The sequence below is a fragment of the Martes martes genome (assembly GCF_963455335.1).
Source record: "Martes martes genome assembly, chromosome: 8".
Lineage (NCBI taxonomy): Eukaryota > Metazoa > Chordata > Mammalia > Carnivora > Mustelidae > Martes > Martes martes.
This window is the reverse complement of record NC_137895.1, coordinates 79,758,268-79,777,052: the sequence shown is the minus strand read 5'-3', so window position 1 is coordinate 79,777,052 and position 18,785 is coordinate 79,758,268. Positions and strand designations below refer to the sequence as shown.

The window sequence follows — 18,785 nt, the reverse complement described above, 5'->3', positions numbered from 1 at the left end:
ACTCAAATTTTGAAAAAAGTTCTACTGTAGCTAAAATGCTGTCAAGCAGCATTGCATGCTACATGGAAATTGTGAAAGGAAGAGTCACTTGATGGGACACACTTCATTTAAGAAGTTGCCACAGCCACCCAAGCCTTCAGCAACCACTGCCCGGATCAGTCAGCAGCCATCAATGTGGAGGCAAGACCCTTCACCAGCAAAAAGCTCCCTGTGAGCTCAGACGATAGCATTTTCTAGTAGCAAAGTATTTTTAAATTAAGGTATGTACATTACTTTTTTAAACATATGCTATGGCATAGTTAATAGACTACAGTGTAGTGTAAACATAAGTTTTATATGCATTGGCAAACCAAAAAATTTATGTGGCTCACTTCATTGTGATACTCATTTTATTGTGGTGGTCTGGAATTGAACTGTCCATATCTCTGAGGTATGCTGTGTTTTAAAAGTGAATAAAAAGGTCTATGGATCCCTGAGATGTATGGCCATTTTATACGGTTACAGGGCCAGAAAGTGGATATGGCGATAATACTTTAGAATGTGTCTTATATTTCTCTTAATTACATATCAGAAAATTAAGGCAAAACATTTATTAATTGTTCCTTTTACCTGCTTGATTCTCATAGAACATATTGAGAAAAATTTAAAATTTTTAGTTGGCTAGCAAGCAAGCCAGTGGGTCAGAAATATGGGAAGAAAAACAGTTATTTTTTCTAGAAGAATTCAGTTTCTTGTGGTTATACAACCCAAGTCTTAGTTTTTTTTAATTGCTGGCTAACAGCTGGAAGGTAGCTCTCAGCCTAGAAGGCCATCCTTAGGGCTTAGCCAGTATGGCCTTCTTACAAATGGTAGCTTACTTCTTCAAGGCCCATGGGATAATCTCTTAGGCTTCTTATAAGAACTCATCTTATTAGGTCAGCCCCACCCAGCAGAGTCTCTATGTTGATACTCAAAGTCAGTAGATTAGGCACCTTAACAACATCTGCAAAATTCCTTCATTTTTGCCAGGTAACATAATCTAATGTTGACCATATCATCATGGAAGTAACATCAGGGCATGTTTGGTTAGTGGTGAATGATAACTTAAAATAGCACATTCCGAACATGATCCTATAAACAAATGACTATAATTGGATTGTATATAAACTTTAAATTTTATATCACTTCACATGTTACAAAGTGCATGCACATATGCTGCCTCATTTGATTTTCATGACTACCTGTCAGGGAAGCACAACAGATATTAGCCTAATGATACCAGTGAGAAAAAAACCCAAGGCTCAAAGCTATGAAGGGATTGCCCAAAGCGCTCCAGCAAATTAGTAGCAGAACTGGGCTTTGGCCTAGGGTCTTTTCACCCTATGGTCCAGTCCTCCTTGTTGCTAATTCTGTAGTTTTCAAACCATGTTTGGTGAGGTTCCAAGGAGAGGTCTGAGGGATTACTCAAGAACTGAGGGTGACACTAAAAAGCTAGGGCTTAGGGTTGATATCATGGCTCTACTTTTGCTTGTATATTTGTTGGGGGTCCTATACAAGCTTTAATAGCCACTAAACTGCTCCATGCTGCCTGGTTAAAGGTAAAAAAGAATGTTTACAAAAACAAAATTTTAGTTTAAAAAATGGTTTAGACAGGTGTATACAAAAAAAAACCCCCAAAATCCAAGAGTCTATTCCAGTAAAATTTTAAGAAGCTGTCATGTCTTGCAGCAGCTGTTGAACCTTTCAAAAAGAAAGACAGAAAAAAAAAATGGTATTAAATAATTGGTTTGCAATGTAAACTTAGAAAAAAAAGATAAACCCTACCTCCTTCACTTTTTAAATAAATATAAAAAATAGTACCTTCTTAATGTCTGGTCTCTTATTTTTCTTTTCATGCAAGCATTGACTAGCAACACAGTACATAGCTTCAATGGAAGTGGGATCAGTGTCATTCATCTTTGTATCAACATAGTCTTCAATTGTCTTTTCTTCATCTTCAATTTCTTCTTTAATATCTAGCTTTAAAACAAAATTTTTTTAAAAGATTTTATTTTATTTATTTGTCAGAAAGAGAGAGAGAGACAGAGAACAAGCAGAGGGAACAGCAGGCCGAGGCAGAGGGAGAAGCAGGCTCCCTGCTGAGTGAGGAGCCTGACACAGGACTCGATTCCAGGACCCTGGGATCATGACCTGAGCTGACTTAACCGACTGAGCCACCCAGGCATCCCAAAACAAATGTTAAAACTTCATTAGGAGTTTCAAATAAAAGTCAAAGAAATCAGAATGTAAATGGAATTATTTAATCTACTTCCTAATAACATGGACTCATTTTACTATCTATTTTTATAAACTTACTAAGAGTTAAAGACATACAGGAGAAACCCTATTTATTTATTTATTTATTTATACATATATTCATACATAGATACATACACCCACCCACCCATAGATACTATCAGCCATCTGCCTTCTAATTTTTGTATTTATGTTGCTGAGCTAAGGGCTTTCATATTCCCAATAGCAACATTTACTAGGGGCTCAGGGTGATTTGCTCCCCTTTTTAAATTTTTTTTTTTTTAGGGTGATTTACTTCCTGATGTGCTCCTGATAAAGCAATTCCAATTTCAGGACCCAGACTCCTACTCCCTGCATAGGCAAACTTCTCTATAGGTACTCAAATTATTGAATCAAAGTGAAAAAGACAGAAGTAAAAAGGGGACAGGGCCATGATAAAAAAGTAATATATAGGGAGAGAGGCAAGGACTATGTGGTGGGATGAAGATGAGGATAAGGATGATGTGGTGGGTTGAGCAGTGGCCCCGAAATCAATATGTCCAAGTCCTAATCCCCAGAATCTATGAATATGACTTTACTTGGAGAAAAGGTCACTGCAGATATAATTAAGTTAAGCATTTTGAGAAAAAGTCCTCTGAAATTACCCACATGGGCCCTAAATTCAATGACTAGCATTTGTCTAAGAGACAAAAAGAGAAGAAAACAGACACAGGGAAGATAACGTGACCGGAGAGGCAGAAATTGGAGTGAGGTGGCCTCAAGTCAAGGAATCCAGCAGCCACTAGAGGCTGGAAGAGGCAAGAGTCTCCCCCAGACCCTCTAGAGGGAATATGGATGGACCTTGACAACACCTTGATTTCAGACTTCTTACTTCCAGAACTATGAAAGAATACATGTCAGTCCCTTTAAGTCCCAGTTTGTGTTAAATTTTTTACAGAAACCCTCGGAAACTAATATCATGAAAAAGACTATTTATATGAGGTCAATTATAAACTCCCCACAAACTCTTCAAATGTATTTTGAAAGCATTTGAGTGATGGCAGAATCTAGTGATACAAAGCTTCTTTGAAGGATCACTCCCTTTTGGTTATACTTGTGATAATATCTTACTAGTTTATAGTCATACCGCTTTCAAACGTTAAGAATAAGTGAAAGAGTATAGTCATCCCTGAGGTTTTATGATTTTTCACTATTATGTGGTCATGTGTAAAATTTATGACTGAGATGGATTCTGTGTTTTTCTGGATTTCATACTTACTCAAACCACAGGTTTGAAGCTTTTATAACATTTTAAAAGTGGAACAAGTCTCAGGAAAAAGGATTTAGACCTTTAGACAGGTGGATTTGCTTAAAAATATAAAAAATTACAAGGTAGGAAAAAACAGAGTTCTTTTTCTTTCCCTCTTGTCCTCCTGTATTTTTAATGCACACACTTTCTCTGTATAATCCAATCTATATCCAAAGCTTTATCTACGCCTGACACTAATGGCTCCAAAACTATCTGCAGCCCAGGCTTCTGTCTTGATGCCCAACACCCAATGGGACAGATAATTTTATTTCTTGATGAGGACAAAGTATCACTGTGTACTACTATAAAAAAATCCAGATATTATGCAAATAATAACTTTCACAATAATATTATGTTCTATAAATATACTTCAATGTGAAATGTTATATAACAAGTAATACTGCATTAATGCATATCCAGGGAACCATGGAAGGTTTTTTGTTTTGTTTTGTTTTAAGATTATTTATTTCCTTATTTCAGAGAGCGAGACAGAAAAAGCATGAGCAGGGGGAGCAGTAGGCAGAGAGAGTGGGAGAAGCAGGATCCCCTCTGAGAAGGGAGCCCAATGTGTGGCTCGATCCCAGAAACCTGTGATCATGACTTGAGCCAAAGGCAGACACTTAACTGACTGAGCCATCCAGGTGCCCCAATGGAAGTTTTATAATGTATTTTTTAGAAAGGGACACCAGTAACAATATTATAATATATAGATATCAAACTTATAGCTTTTCTTAAAGTGAAAAATGGCATCAATCCCTTCAGCAAAAATATCATACCCTTTGACTTCCTAATCTCCATTCTAGGGGAATAATCTGTTATACATATATTATCTGAATTTGTCTCACTGGTTTGCCTCATTAGAATACATAAATTAGAACAAAGTCAGCATAGTTATTATACTAGTTTTAAGAAAAACTTATTCATGATAGTAAATATTTCTGAAATCTTTACATTATAAAAGATTTCTGTAATTTTTTATTTTTATAAAAAGACCCTCCAGGTTCTTAAAATTTACTATATAGGAAAAAAAGGTAAGGCATAATTTTCTTATGGTTTTAGCATTCAGTTAGTCTATTTATATAATTGCCAATGAGTGTCTAATAAAATACACAGGAAATATTTTCTATCATAACTTTATAAATAAAATCCCATTAGGGAAATGGATAGAAAATTCTACTAGCAATTCCATTCTGATACAAATCTGAGTGGAAGCCATTTTGTTTTTCCTCTCTGAGCTGAAAAAGCTGTTAGTAATCACCCTGAAAGTAAACAAAATAAAAATATACTGTAGAAGACCTAAAACAGTCATATAGTTCTATTCCGGTTTTACCCAGAACATAGAATATATGTGACTTTTCCAAGCTTCACAAATACTTCGTGGCAGAGCTGAGATTAGAAATATGTGATGCTCTTTCCATATGCCACTTTATAATCGCCAATGAAAAGATTGCCAATAGAAAAAGACATTGCTTGGGGCGCCTGGGTGGCTCAGTGGGTTAAAGCCTCTGCCTTCGGCTCAGGTCATGATCCCAGGGTCCTGGGATCGAGTCCCACATCGGGCTCTCTGCTCAGCGGGGAGCCTGCTCCCTCCTCTCTCTCTGTCTGCCTCTCTGCCTACTTGTGATCTCTCTCTCTGTCAAGTGGATAAATAAATTCTTTAAAAAAAAAAAAAAAAAAAAAAGGAAAAAAAAAAAAAAGAAAAAGACATTGCTAGATGCCAAATTTACCCATATAAATTTAGATTATAAATGCAAAGAGAAAAGGGCTGGAAAAAATAATAAATCTTTCAGTTACCAATAACTGAGGTTCACGGTGTTCATCTACAGCTGGAAGTCCAGTTATTATTTCTAATAAAACCTATGAAGACAAAAATAAGTCCATTACTGTAACACTCAAGACAACATTTGAAAAGAATATGGATCTTTTTTTGGTTTTTGTTTTAAATTAACATAAATTGAAGAATATGGATCTTTATTATGAAATCTGATTAATCATTTCCATACATTGCATTATGCCTTTTAGGCATTAAAGCAGGAAGGACCGGACACCTGGCTGGCTCAGTCCATTAAGTGTCCAACTCTTGGTTTCAGGTCTGATCATGACCTCGGTGTCCTGGGATGGAGCCCCGCACTGGGCTCCTTGCTCAGTGGGGAGTCTGCTTGAGAGCCTCTCTCTCTCCCTTTGCCCTTTCCCCCCATTCATTTTTTCTCTCTCTCTCTCAAATAAATAAAATATTAAAAAAAAAAAAGAAAAGAAAAAGCAGGAAGGACATGAGTTGGTCTTTTCTCACCACCACTCCTTCACAGAAACCTTGGGTTCCACCAATGCCCACAAGCAGTACTTTTCTATTAGCAAGTTATTAAATAATCAGCTCCACTCAATATGTGTTCTGGACATTCTTTCTCCTGTCTTGCAGGGGACTCTTCACAAAAATAATTTTCTCTGGGTTTTAGAATATATTATTTTCTAAATTTTAGGCATATCCTACAATTCTGTGCCTTACCTTCACAGTGCTGTGAAGTTAAATTTCCATATAGGAAACATACACGCAAAAATAAGATGAAGTAGAACTTGATTTCTCTAACCACTCCCACTCACTGCATCTTAAAAGTTATTTGGAACAGACCAGTATATCAGAAAATGCCAAAGTGAATGTCTTTTAAAAAATATTTCATTTAGGGGTGCCTGGATGCTCAGTGGGTTAAAGCCTCTGCCTTCAGTTTGGCATGATTCGAGGGTCCTGGGATCGAGCCCCGCATCAGGCTCTCTGCTCAGTGGAGAGCCTGCTTCCTCCTTTCTCTCTGCCTGCCGCTCTGCCTACTTGTGATCTCTGTCTGTCAAATAAATAAATAAATCTTTAAAAAAATATTTCATTGAAAAAATATGACATTAAAAGGTATGCTGTATGACATGGTTTGTTTTATGCACTAATTTTTTTTTTAAAGATTTTTATTTATTTGTCAGAGAGGGAGAGAGAGAGAGAGCATGTGCACAAGCAGGGGGAATGGCAGACAGAGAAAAAGGTTCCCCAGTGAGCAGGGAGCCTGATGTGGGACTCGATCCCGGGACCCTTGCATTATGACCTGAGCCAAAGGCAGATGCTTAACCAACTGAGCCACCCAGGCATCTCTATTTTATGCACTTATTTTATGTAAGCTTCATACTAATTCATGAGGATAGTGTAGTAAAAAAGTCATTTCTTGTAGATACTTCAGAAATCCATTTTACAAAGTTCCACAAATTTGGAGAAGCTTTTAAAACTTTATCATTTAACTAAGGGTTAAAGTAAACAACACGCGCATTTATATTAGAAAGCTAAGCAAGACAGGTATTCCAAAATATTCTATTTCAATTTCACAGTTATAGCCAAAATGATTATTTTTACTAAATACATATGTGAAACTCACCACACCAAAGCTATAGATGTCAGATTTGGGTGTTATTTCTCCTCGTAGAGCCTCAGGTGCCATATAAGCTGTTGTTCCCACAATTCTGCTAGTCATGACTGTCTGGGAAAACTTCTCAGAAGCCCGTGCAAGCCCAAAGTCAGATATTTTGGCTGTGAAGTCTTTATCTAGTAAGATATTTGCACTGAAAAGAAAAAAATATTTTTCTTTTCAACCAAGTCAAACAGTTCATATTTATATATACAGAACATATGTACATAGTTACAGACTATACCATTTTATAATACATATCATAAAAACCTGAAATTCACATAAATAAATCTAGGTTTCAGATTAAAGAAAGAAAAGATCTTTTTCTTTCCCTTTTTGTTTCTTGAGGAAAAATTTTAGGAGAATAAAAATGAAATAAAACTGTCCACATCAGTGAGAGATATTTTCATTATCTCAAAGTAATTTATCACAGGGAAAATTTCCCTCGGTCTCCTAAAGCACAATTCTTGTTCCTTTCCTAATATTTCTCAACTCACTTAAAAACAAATTTCCAACCAAAGTGTCTCAATTATTCATTTCTTTATTCTTCTTTTTAGGTTTTTAATTTTAATTCCAGTACAGTTAACACACAGTTATATTAGTTTCAGGTGTTATTCTTTTTTTTTGGTACTATCTGAAATCTTTCAAAGAGGAAAGAACATGGTTAAAAGGTCTTCATTTATTCATTACAAGCATTTGCTCATACATGCATAGTTGTATTCAATAAAATTTTTATCAAGGAATCACTATGTATAATAGTATTTAAGCTCAGTCTTGCATGGAGGAGGGATTTTCAAATCTCGTCTATGAAAAAGGTACATAAATAATTCTTAAAAATCCAATAAATACTCCATAATGGTGATTTTAGGTACACAATGCTGAGAGAACAACTGCATGCCTGTAAGAACTGGAAAAAATTCTAAGGAGAGGGTGAACAGTGTGCTTAGTCTTCAAGAATTATTAGAAGGTGAGGGTTCAATGAGGGGAAAAAAGCCATTTCAGGCAAATAGAGTAACATGAGCAGAGTGATGAAAACATAAAAACATACGACCAGTTTCAAGAAACTGGTGCTAATGAGGGGTGCCTGGGTGGCTCAGTGGGTTAAGCCTCTGCCTTCGGCTCAGGTCATGATCTTGGGGTCTTGGGATCGAGCCCTGCATCAGCGTTTCTGCTCAGCGGGGAACCTGCTTCCCCCTCTCTCTCTGCCTGCCTCTCTGCCTACTTGTGATCTCTCTCTGTGTCAAATAAAGAAATAAAATCTTTTAAAAAAAAAAAGAAAGAAACTGGTGCCAACGAAACATGGAGAGAATATGAATTTGATCCTGTGAGAGCAGGATGCCAGCAGAAGTTTTCGTAGTAAGGAATTGGTGCTATTAGACTTGATTTCTTTTTGAAGATTTTTATTTATTTATTTGAGAGAGTGTGAGAGAGAGAGCACGCACAAGCAGGGAAGGGGCAGAGGAAGAGAGAGAAGGAAGACTGCCCACTGAGCGAGAAGCCTGACTTGGGGGTCAATCCTACAACCCTGGGATCATGGCCTGAACTGAAGGCAGATGCTTAACCCACTGAGCCGCCCAGGTGCCCCTAGACTTGATTTTTAAAAACAGGATCTGGTGGTATAGTAGTGAATAGTTGAGAAATGGAACAGACTAGGTAAAGACTGACCAGGAAAGCTGTATTAAAGCAAATGAGAGATAGTGAGAGTCTGGATAAAGAAAGAACACTGGAAGTAAAAAAAGGAACTGAGAATTCTGAGGCACATTCAATGAACTTTGTAATGAGTATGATGCAAGGAATGAGGAAGTCCTTAGTTTGGGAGACAGGAGGAATAGTGACTTCATTTGACCAGGAAGGGAATACGGGAAGAAGACTTTGGTTTGGAAGAGAAAATGAATTTGATTTCTGGGACACCGAAGGTCTGGAGATACTGAAAATATAGTATCGGAGGCTGATGATACAGATTTGATGTCACCCACACATAGATAGCAGGTGAAGTCAATATAATGTCAGCAAGAACACTTTGTGGGAACAGAAGAGACAGGAGGTGAGAACAAGAGGAAATATACCAATATGTAAGGGATGAGAGACTGTGCTGTCCTCTCATCTATGGCTGATCCCTTTACTTGGACTCCTTTTTATGTTCTCAAGAACCTCACTCCATAAATTATCTCACTTCTCTCTTCTATTTTATCATCTCCCTTTCCCCATAGGCATAAAAAGATGCTTTAGTCTCTGCCATCTTAAAAAAAGTTTCCTGAATGACACATTATTTCCAGCAATCACCCTTCACTATCTAAATATCATAAAAGACTTGTCTACACTCACATTTTGGTTCTCTAGCTCCCACTCACTCCTCAAATACATCCTGAATTCTGCCCAGTCACTGTGCAGAAATAGGGCTCTGTAAAGACACTAATGCTCTTCAGGGCACTAATCAAATGGTGATTCTTCAGCCCTTACCCTGACCTCTAAAAAGCAACTGACATTTTTTAGACTAGTCCTTTTTGGGAAATACTCTCCTCATTTTCACAGATACCACACTCTCCAGGTTCTCATCTGACCTTTCTGTGCCTACTTTCTCAGATTCCTTTTTGAAATCATTCTCTTCTATTTGGCCATTAAGTCTTAAAGTTCCTCAGGACTAAATCTTGGGATGTTTTCCTAATCTCTATCTCTCCTTAAGAGACTATAATCATATAGTAGGTCTTCAATTATCAATTATATGTAATTCACAAATTTATATCTTCAGCTCAGACTTTTTCAGCTCCATATCTGTATATGACACTAACATTTCCACTTCTATATCTTTTTATTTAAATCTTATTTATTTATTTGACAGAGAGAGAGATCACAAGTAGGCAGGGAGGCAGGCAGAGAGAGGGGAAAGCAGGCCCCCCATTGAACAGAGAGCCCGACGTGGAGCTCAATCCCAGGACCCTGAGATCACAACTCGAGCTGAAGGCAGAGGCCTAACCCACTGAGGCACCCAGGCGCCCTCCACTTCTGTATCTTAAAAGAATCTTAAACACAACATGTACAAAAGAGATTTCACATTCTCAACCATCAACCTGGTCCTCTTCCAGTGCTTTCCATGTAAGTGAATCATGCCACAATCATCTCAGAATGCAATTCAGGAAGCTAGAAATCCAGGAGTCATTCCTGACATGTCCCTCTTTCTGATCCTTCTGCAGCCAAGATATCAGGAAGTCCTCCCATCTTATTTTTTTTCAAGATTTTTAAAAACTTATTTGAGAGAGAGTGAGAGCAAAAGAGAGTGAGCTGAGCAAGTGAGAGAGAACATGAGTGGGGAGAGGGGCAGAAGGAGAGGAAGAAGCAGGCTCCCTGCTTGGGGCTTTATCCCAGGACCCAGGGATCATGACTTGAGCCGAAGGTAGACGCTTAACCTACTGAGACATCCAGCACCCAGTCCTGCCATCTTAATCTCTCAAATCTGTTCACTTCTTTTGAAAATGAACTGCTATCACCAAGACTTCTGTGATAGCCTCCTAACTAGCCCTTCCTACAAACTGTTCTCTACACTCAAGTCAAAGGAATCTTCTCCAAACTTAAACATGATGCCACATCTCTACTTATAATTTTTCAGTGGCATCCGATTACATTTATAATAAAACTAAAGTCCTTACATTAGTCTGTTAGATCCTACAGGTTTAGCGCCAGGCTGACTTCTATAATTTTATTTTATATCAATCATTCCTTTAATTTATGCATTTCAGTTATACTGTATTCATTTCACTTCCTAAAATTTATCTATGCTTTCATGTTCCCTCTCAATACTGGTCTTAAAAATGCAGTTCCTTCTGTCTAGAATGCTTTTCTCCCTACCTTCTGTAGTTACCCTCAAATTGTGCCCACTTATTTCCTACTCATTCTTTGGATCTCTGCTAAAATATCACTTCCTCAGAGAACTCTTGTTTATACTAATACTGTACATTAAACACTATGGCTACTTACTAATTTTCTGTTATTAGTGATCATTTGATTGATGTCAAACACTACATGTGCTACTTTTGCTAACTATATTATCTACAGTGCCTAGCACATAGTAGGTGCTTAATTAATATTGGCTATTTATGCAAGAAGAAAGAAAACTGAAATGCACCCATGGAGGATGACAGTGATTCAGAAAACAGTGGTGATCCAGAAAGTAATTTTGACAAGGCAAAAGTAGTCAAGAGAAACAAAATGCCATGCTACTCAAAAAAAGATCATGTAGGATGAGTACTAAAAATAGCTCAGTGGGTTTTGAATAAAGGAGATTATAGATGCTTTAATGAGAAGAGCTTTCAAGGAGTACTGTAAGTTGACATGCATATGAAATTTGAATAGAAAGAGTAAGAGCAAGTTATTCTACAAAGATGGTTTTCCAAAAACATTTTTAGAGTAGCATTTACCTTTTAATGTCTCTATGAATATGATGGTTTTCATGTAAAAAGCTGATGCCATTAGCTGCATCTTGAGCAATCTTGCATCTCATATGCCAAGGGAGTGGTGGAGTATCATCCTTATGAAGTAACCAACCCATTAAAAAAAAGGATAAAAAATCTATAGAAAATATATAACAGAACATTTTTCCAAGCAACTACTGAAAATGATATTGTATCACCAAGAATTTGGGATTGTAATTTTTAAAAATTGTTCAAAAATAATCTCTAAGTAAGATCAAGTCAGAGTCAACATTTCTTATTTGACAATAAAAATATACAGGAGCACCTTCAAAGATTTGTCTTGGCTGGTAATTTTGTATTTAAGATTATCACTTTACAGAATAGCAATCCCAGTTGTTTATCTGTCAACCATATAATTTTCAAAGAGCAGGAAAAATATTAAGATTAATGTGGTTTAAATAATCTTGTCACAAGGTGAATATTAGTATTCCAATACATAAACAGAAAGCCAAACAATCTGATGAACAAATATCTTACCAAGCAAGACAGCCTGTCTAGTAATGAGCCATTGGGCATATAAACATAGACTAAGCAGAGGTCATCTCCATCACTTGAGAAACCAAGCAGTTCTACTAAGTTCTCATGTTGACACCTACGACAAATAATTTACCACTCAAAATTATTATGACACATACATATATTCAGCTGTTGATTGGAGGTTATTCAATTTAGAGCTTTAACAGAAAAAAAGCACAAGAAAATAATGATATGCTATATATATTATGATACATATGTTTATAACATGTTTATTTGTTTATTGTAACCATTTATAATTTTCTGTAGTTCTTTGTCAATACTGATCAACATTAGAAGAAAATCCTTTTTCTATTTTATTTATTTAAGTAATCTCTACTCCCAGCATGGGGCTTGAACTCACAACCCTGAGGTCAAGAATTAAATGCTCTTCTGAGAACAACTGAGCCAGCCAGGCACCTACTGTTTCTATTTTTTAGTAAAAGCTCAATAATTTAGAACTTTGAAACCTGTGATAGTTTGGTTAAGGACTGGCCTGATAATTACCTTTGTGTAGTACAATTTTCAATGATAGTTTTACAGGAAAGATTTCAAGAAATCTGTTGAAACTGCTATGACAACCCTTTCAAAAATTTTCTAACATATCCAAAGCACTGATTTATAGACATCTGATCTCTAACTACATCTAATTTATACACAGTTGATCTTTAATGATATCTTATTATTTATAACCTAATTTCAGTTTTATCTACTTGAAAGGAATAAAACTAAAGAGAGCTGAACTATAACAAAACCTTAGGTATCTGTGGTAGAGTAGAAAGAAAACTGGGCAAAGTCCTAAGTTTAAAGTTCAGCTCTGCTGCCCCCCTGGATATTTGACCTATAGGCCAAATTAACACTTAACAAGTTAACATCTCACCGAGCCTCAGCAACTTCACCAAATGTGGATATTAACCCCTACTGGCACATTTTAAAAACAAGTAGGTAACATTTCCTGAGTTTGTACTATATAGAAGGCACTGTGGTAAGTGATTTACCTGCTCTGTTTTATTTAATCCTCACAATAACTTAATGAAGTAACCACTATTATTATCCCATTTTATAGATGAGAAAAACTAATAGTTAAGAAACTTGGCTGGCTCATTCTGCTAGCAAGATCCAGAAATTGGTACTTATTAAGAAAGAGTAATAATATTCAATGGTGGTGAAGTAGCAGTGAAATTTAAATTGTAATACATTGCTGGTAGGCATGTAAATTACCATAATTTATTTATAAGGCCATTTGGACATGTACTTGGAAAGTTTTTAAGAAGTTCATGCATTCTGAACCAGTGATTCTTCTAGCATTCTACCTGATAAAATAAGCAGAGTTGCATTTAAAGATTTATATAAAGGGAGATTTAAAGGAACTTTAATTTGTAATGTTGAAAATTACAAACAAAACTAGTAGGGTACTGGTTTAATAAAATATAATCATCATATATGCTGAATAATTAGTATGCAATACTATAAAATTAAAACTAATAGACTACCAAAATGTTTTAAAATTATTTTTAATGACATGGGAAAAATTAACACACACATCATGAAGCAAGTACCTCAAAATATTAGCCATGGCTTGCTCTGAGTGATATATTTAAGAGATGCTTTTTATTATTTCTCTACTTTGAACAAATTACTTGTAGGATTGCAGAGTGATGGGGGAAAAATCCTGAAAGAAAGAGGCTTTTCTTTTTTTTAATCAGTGTGCATTATTTTTACTGACTGAATTAATTCCAGTCTATTCTTTCTTTCTTGAGGTTAAGCAATCACAATTGGTAATTTATAGCAAAGGGTGTAACTGAGTGTAAAATTGGTAAATTTCATCAGGATTCATATCAATAATGTTGTAAGATGACATATGGGGACTATATTTATTGTGGTGAGCACTGAGTAATGCATAGAACTGTTGAGTTGGCATGTTATACCTGAAACTAATATTAACATTGGATGTCAATTACATTTCAGAAGTGAAAAAAAATAAATTTATGAAAACGAAAAAGAAAAAAGCTCAGGCTCTGGCATCAGACAGGTCTGGATATGAAAACCAAAACTGATTTTTACTGGCTATGTGGTCTTGGGCAAGTTATATAATGTTTCTAAATCTCATGGGAAAAAAAAAAAGGTAGGGAAGGTTATAACAACTGTTATGAAAATTAAATGAGACCAGACACACAAAATACACTGCACTACAATTATCAGAATAGAATCCTGATTTGTTTCTCTCACTCTTCCTGATGGCGCCCAATACTGTCAAGCATACCGGATCCATGTCTTCTAAGGATACTGGCATACAGGTTTTTCCTGGTTTAAGGTTGTTAACATATCTAAGGGCCAATTATTCTCTAATTGTTTTGGTACCTCTGTAACTTATTTCTCATGAATTTTGGGAGCCACAAAGATGATAATGGAACATAGTTGAAATCCTTTGGAATTTTGCTCTGATGTAAAGTAACAAGAGCGATTTAAGCTCCAGGCATGTGAGTATATGTAGTCACAGACTTGTAGAATCAAAGTTCCTTCAATTCCTTTCATCTAAACCCTTTAGTTTAATTCTACATATCTGGAAATATCACTAGTTCAAGGCACACTCTGAGTGAGAAACCAGGTCTCCTACTCCTTGAGCTGCTCTTCTCCACTCTACCATGTTGTCAAATTAACTTACTTTGCCATAACTTTTATTTCTTGATCAAACTGCTGTCTCAGTTCTTCAGTACTAATGTCAACCATCTGAAAAATAAAAGAATATATAATACAATACAATAACCTCAAAACTCTTAAAGCTAAAAGGAGGTGCAAAAGATGGCCTGGCTGATCTTGCTTTCTTTAAAATGTAAGGCATTATTCTCCCCATTTTACAGAATAACTGAATATGAATGATTTGTTCAAAGTCCCATGGCTAGTTAGTGGAAGGAAAAAAACCTTATAAACCATATAACCATAAAAACCTCACTGAGTTACTATAGAAACAAAATGAAATAATATGAGAAGCATTCTGAAGAAAACATCTGTTGTAACAGAAAACATAAGCAAATTTGAAGGGAAAAAGACAAAATCTACAAAATATTTGTAACATATATGACAACAGGTGACTATCTTCATCATATAAATGTATATTATATGGATATTTCTAGAATATAATAACAGAGTTATAATATAACAAATCAAGTACATGGTGAATGGTCTAGGAGAAATGGGAATGAAGGACTTAGACAAGAATTTTTTTCCAATCTTTTTTATTATATTTTTTAACTTATTTTTATTTTTATTTTTTAAAGATTTTATTTATTTATTTGACAGAGATCACAAGTAGGCAGAGAGGCAGGCAGAGAGAGAGGGGGAAGCAGGCTCCTGCTGAGCAGAGAGCCCGATGCGGGGCTCGATCCCAGGACCCCGGGATCATGACCTGAGCCGAAGGCAGAGGCTTTAAGCCACTGAGCCACCCAGGTGCCCCTTAAGCTTATTTTTAAATGAGAAAAGTAACATAAGAAAGTTGTTTTAACAAAATTTTCTTAGTATCTTCCCATTTTCATCTTGATTATGCATGAAGCACTATGTAGAACAGGGCTTCTCAACTTCATTTTGTGAATCTTCTGGAATTACATGTATACTCATATGTGTATGCCCATAACTACATTTCTGTAGGGACAGGATCCATAGCTTTCAACAAATTTTTAAGTGTTAAGAACTACCAACTTAGAATGATGTTTAAAGAAAACATGCACTGAAATAATATATTTCCCAAAGATTAATTTAAAATTTACAATATAGCACACCAGGAAGCAACTTTTCCTTTAATTCTTTTTTACTCCTACGTATAACTTACCGCTGCAAGTTTCTTCACTGCTACAGTTTTGTTGTTCACGTAGCCTTTATATACAACTCCAAATCCTCCCTCTCCCATCTTGTTGCCACCAAGAGAAATGGGTCTCTCATCAAAGTTATTTGTGACATTCTTCAACTCATAAAATGAAAAACTATGAAAACCTATAATGTCAATAAAATAAGGAAAAATTACTTTGATAAAAAAGGTATTGGTTTTAATAACTTTAATATTTTTTCAACTTGATTATTTCATATATATGCAAATATTTACAACTTTCGATTAGGTGTGATAGGAGAGAGTACAGCTATCTTTTAAAAATAAAAATTTAAGCTTCATCTTGAGAATTCTGCCTGGTGATCCTCCACCCAAAACTCTAGTCACTTATTTTCTTTATAAAATGACCCTTTCTTTCTTTCTTTTAAGATTTTATTTATTTATTTGACAGACAGAGAGAAAGCACAAGCAGGGGGAGTGGCAGGTAGAGAGAGAAGCAGACTCCCTGCTGAGCATGGAGCCTGATGCAGGACTCCATCCCAGGACTCTGGGCTCATGACCTGAGCCGGAGGCAGACGCTTAACCGACTGAGCCATCCAGGTCCCCTAAAATGATCTTTTCAAGTTATGTAAATATTTACACAGTTTGTCATACTTCTGCGGTTGTTTGTATGTCCTATTGCCTGTACTCACTGATAACACACTGACTAATACAATGATGATGGTGCTCAGTAAGTCAGGAGAGAAAAAAGAAAACCCACAGAAGAGCTATGGCCAGGGCATCTGGGTGGCTCAGTCGTTTAAGTGTCTACCTTCAGCTCAGGCCATGATCCCAGAGTCCTGGGATCGATCCCCATGTCGACTCCTTGCTTAGCAGGGAGCCTGCTTCTTCCTCTCTCTCTGCCCCTCCCATGGCTTGTGTGCTCTCTCTCAAATAAATAAATAACATCTTAAAAAAAAAAAAAGCTATGGCCAGTGTGCACAAAAAAAGGAGAGATTTATTTAAAAGCAACGGTGGTTTTAATGACAAATCCACTAGCAGAAAGCACTGCAAATGCTACTTACGTGTATCACTACCTTCTAAACTTGGATTTTCTGGACTTGAGGAGTCAGGTGGCATATAATTTTGTTCAAGATTCTGCACAGGTAACACATATGTCCTGTCTTTGCCATAGAGAGGCAACTGTTTCTGCTGAACCGTTACAGCTTCATTAGAAGGTAGTGTATTAACTGTTTTGGGAACAGCATCTGCCAAATGAAGTAAGATACAAGTTGTCCTTTCATAAGAAAAAGTGTTTATGAAAAAGTTAAACTAGGAACTCAGATCATTTCATGTCATTCCCATTTCCACAGATTAAACCTCCTTTTCTCACAGCATACACAAAAAGCTACCTAGTATGAATTTGTAAGTTTTGGATAAAGATGAGTAGAGAGGGTAAGGTGATGTTTTCAAAAAAATCTATGAGCCACCTACATCAGAAGCACTGAAGTGTTTGTTTAAAAACATCGGCCTTAACCCAAGTCAAGAATTCTGATATGAGGTCTGGAATAGAGCCAGGAATCTACACACAAAATAGTGAGAACTGCTGGTGTAAATGGCACCAAAGGGAAAAAATAAGGTTATGAGGAAGGCATCTAGACAGTGACCCAAAAAAATACAATGTAGGGAAATCATGGCCACAGATCCCATTGGAGTAGAAGTTGAGGGTGAAAAAAAGAAAGAGCTAAAAAAAAAAAAAATCAAAAAACAAAACCAACCCCCAAAACAAAACACCCCCACAAAACACACGCAAAAAACACAAAAACCCAAAAAACTAATTTCCGTCCTTCTAAACTTCCTACTGGCACAAAACTCCCTGACTTGAATGGTGGGCTCAGACCCGATCATGAAGCCTCTATCTCCTTAGTGGCAAGTCCGCAGTGCCTTATGTCTAAGGTGCTTGTATGAGTTGGGGAGCGTGGAAAGAATGAAAAGCAGTCTCAAATGTAAGGCTCATCTACCAGGAGAAAAAAATAAGAGTAAGGAGACATGTTCCTATTTCTGCCACTTGCCTTTCCACCCTAGTTGCTGATGCCCTACTCACACTCCGTTTACCTGGTAGCAAAAGACTCGCTGCAGCAAAAAACTCATTTTGAATCAAAAGATCCACAAGATGACCAACTGTGCAATTTGTGGTGCCCCAGTCAAACAGTAATTCACAAGTGGGGCTTTTTCCAGTTTGAAGTAATGCTTCAAATCTCCTTAAAAGCAAGTGACAAAAACCCAAAATTAGTATGTAATAGACTTCGCTGAAAATAGGAATTATTCCCCCATGCTCCCGCCTTGCCCACAGTACCTCCTACAGTATTAAAGGAAAGGGGCAGCAGGAAAACCAGCAAGAATTACAGAGAACCGGGAAGACAGGCAGAAGGGAAAATGATGCTGAAGGTGATGATATTGTAAGTTAACATACACTGAATACTTACTGAGTATCTTCTCAGGGGGCCACAGGATGCACCCACATGAACTCATTTAATTCTCAAAGATACTACGGATACAACACTCATTTATTAATGAGAAAGCCAGGTATGGAGAGAGGTCAAGTAACCAGCCCATAGCCACACAGCCAAAACACTGTATTTAAACTGAGATCCAAATTCAGCTCTCACTTGACATAAGGGTGTGCTCTCAACCTACTAAGCTGTATTACTTCCCAACCTGACTTATGACTCTGCTAGCCATAGGATTTTTTAATAAATCATTCTCCTTAATGAAAAAGAATATTATGCATAAACTTGGAGAATTATTCCTTTGATCCTTACTATATTTCAATTACATTAAAGGAAAAACAGATTAGTTTTTCATTCTTACTTCTTCAAAAATTCGTTTGGAAAAGTAACATTTAAAAACTTAACAATTTTTTCTGCTTTGCCTCCAAATTATTTATGTTGCAAAATTTCAAACTTACAGAAAAGTTGTAAGAATAATACCATGAAAAACTCTTTCCC

The 18,785-nt window shown here is 36.4% G+C and overlaps 1 protein-coding gene across 2 annotated transcripts in view; it reads right to left on the bottom strand.

The window, feature by feature from the left end:
• Window positions 1-377: 377 nt before the first annotated feature.
• Window positions 378-18,785, bottom strand: part of IRAK4 (interleukin 1 receptor associated kinase 4) — a 28,461-nt gene continuing 10,053 nt past the window's right edge. For both annotated transcript variants that reach the window (XM_080810915.1, XM_080810916.1), the window contains 10 exons: window positions 17,893-18,038; window positions 16,863-17,045; window positions 15,805-15,965; window positions 14,644-14,708; window positions 11,943-12,057; window positions 11,412-11,521; window positions 6,970-7,153; window positions 5,357-5,419; window positions 1,840-1,998; window positions 378-1,719 (listed from right to left, as the gene is read on the bottom strand). In XM_080810915.1, the coding sequence (XP_080667041.1) occupies window positions 1,684-1,719; window positions 1,840-1,998; window positions 5,357-5,419; window positions 6,970-7,153; window positions 11,412-11,521; window positions 11,943-12,057; window positions 14,644-14,708; window positions 15,805-15,965; window positions 16,863-17,045; window positions 17,893-18,038 (1,222 nt within the window). In that variant the 3' untranslated portion in view covers window positions 378-1,683. The remainder of the gene's footprint in view (window positions 1,720-1,839; window positions 1,999-5,356; window positions 5,420-6,969; window positions 7,154-11,411; window positions 11,522-11,942; window positions 12,058-14,643; window positions 14,709-15,804; window positions 15,966-16,862; window positions 17,046-17,892; window positions 18,039-18,785) is intronic.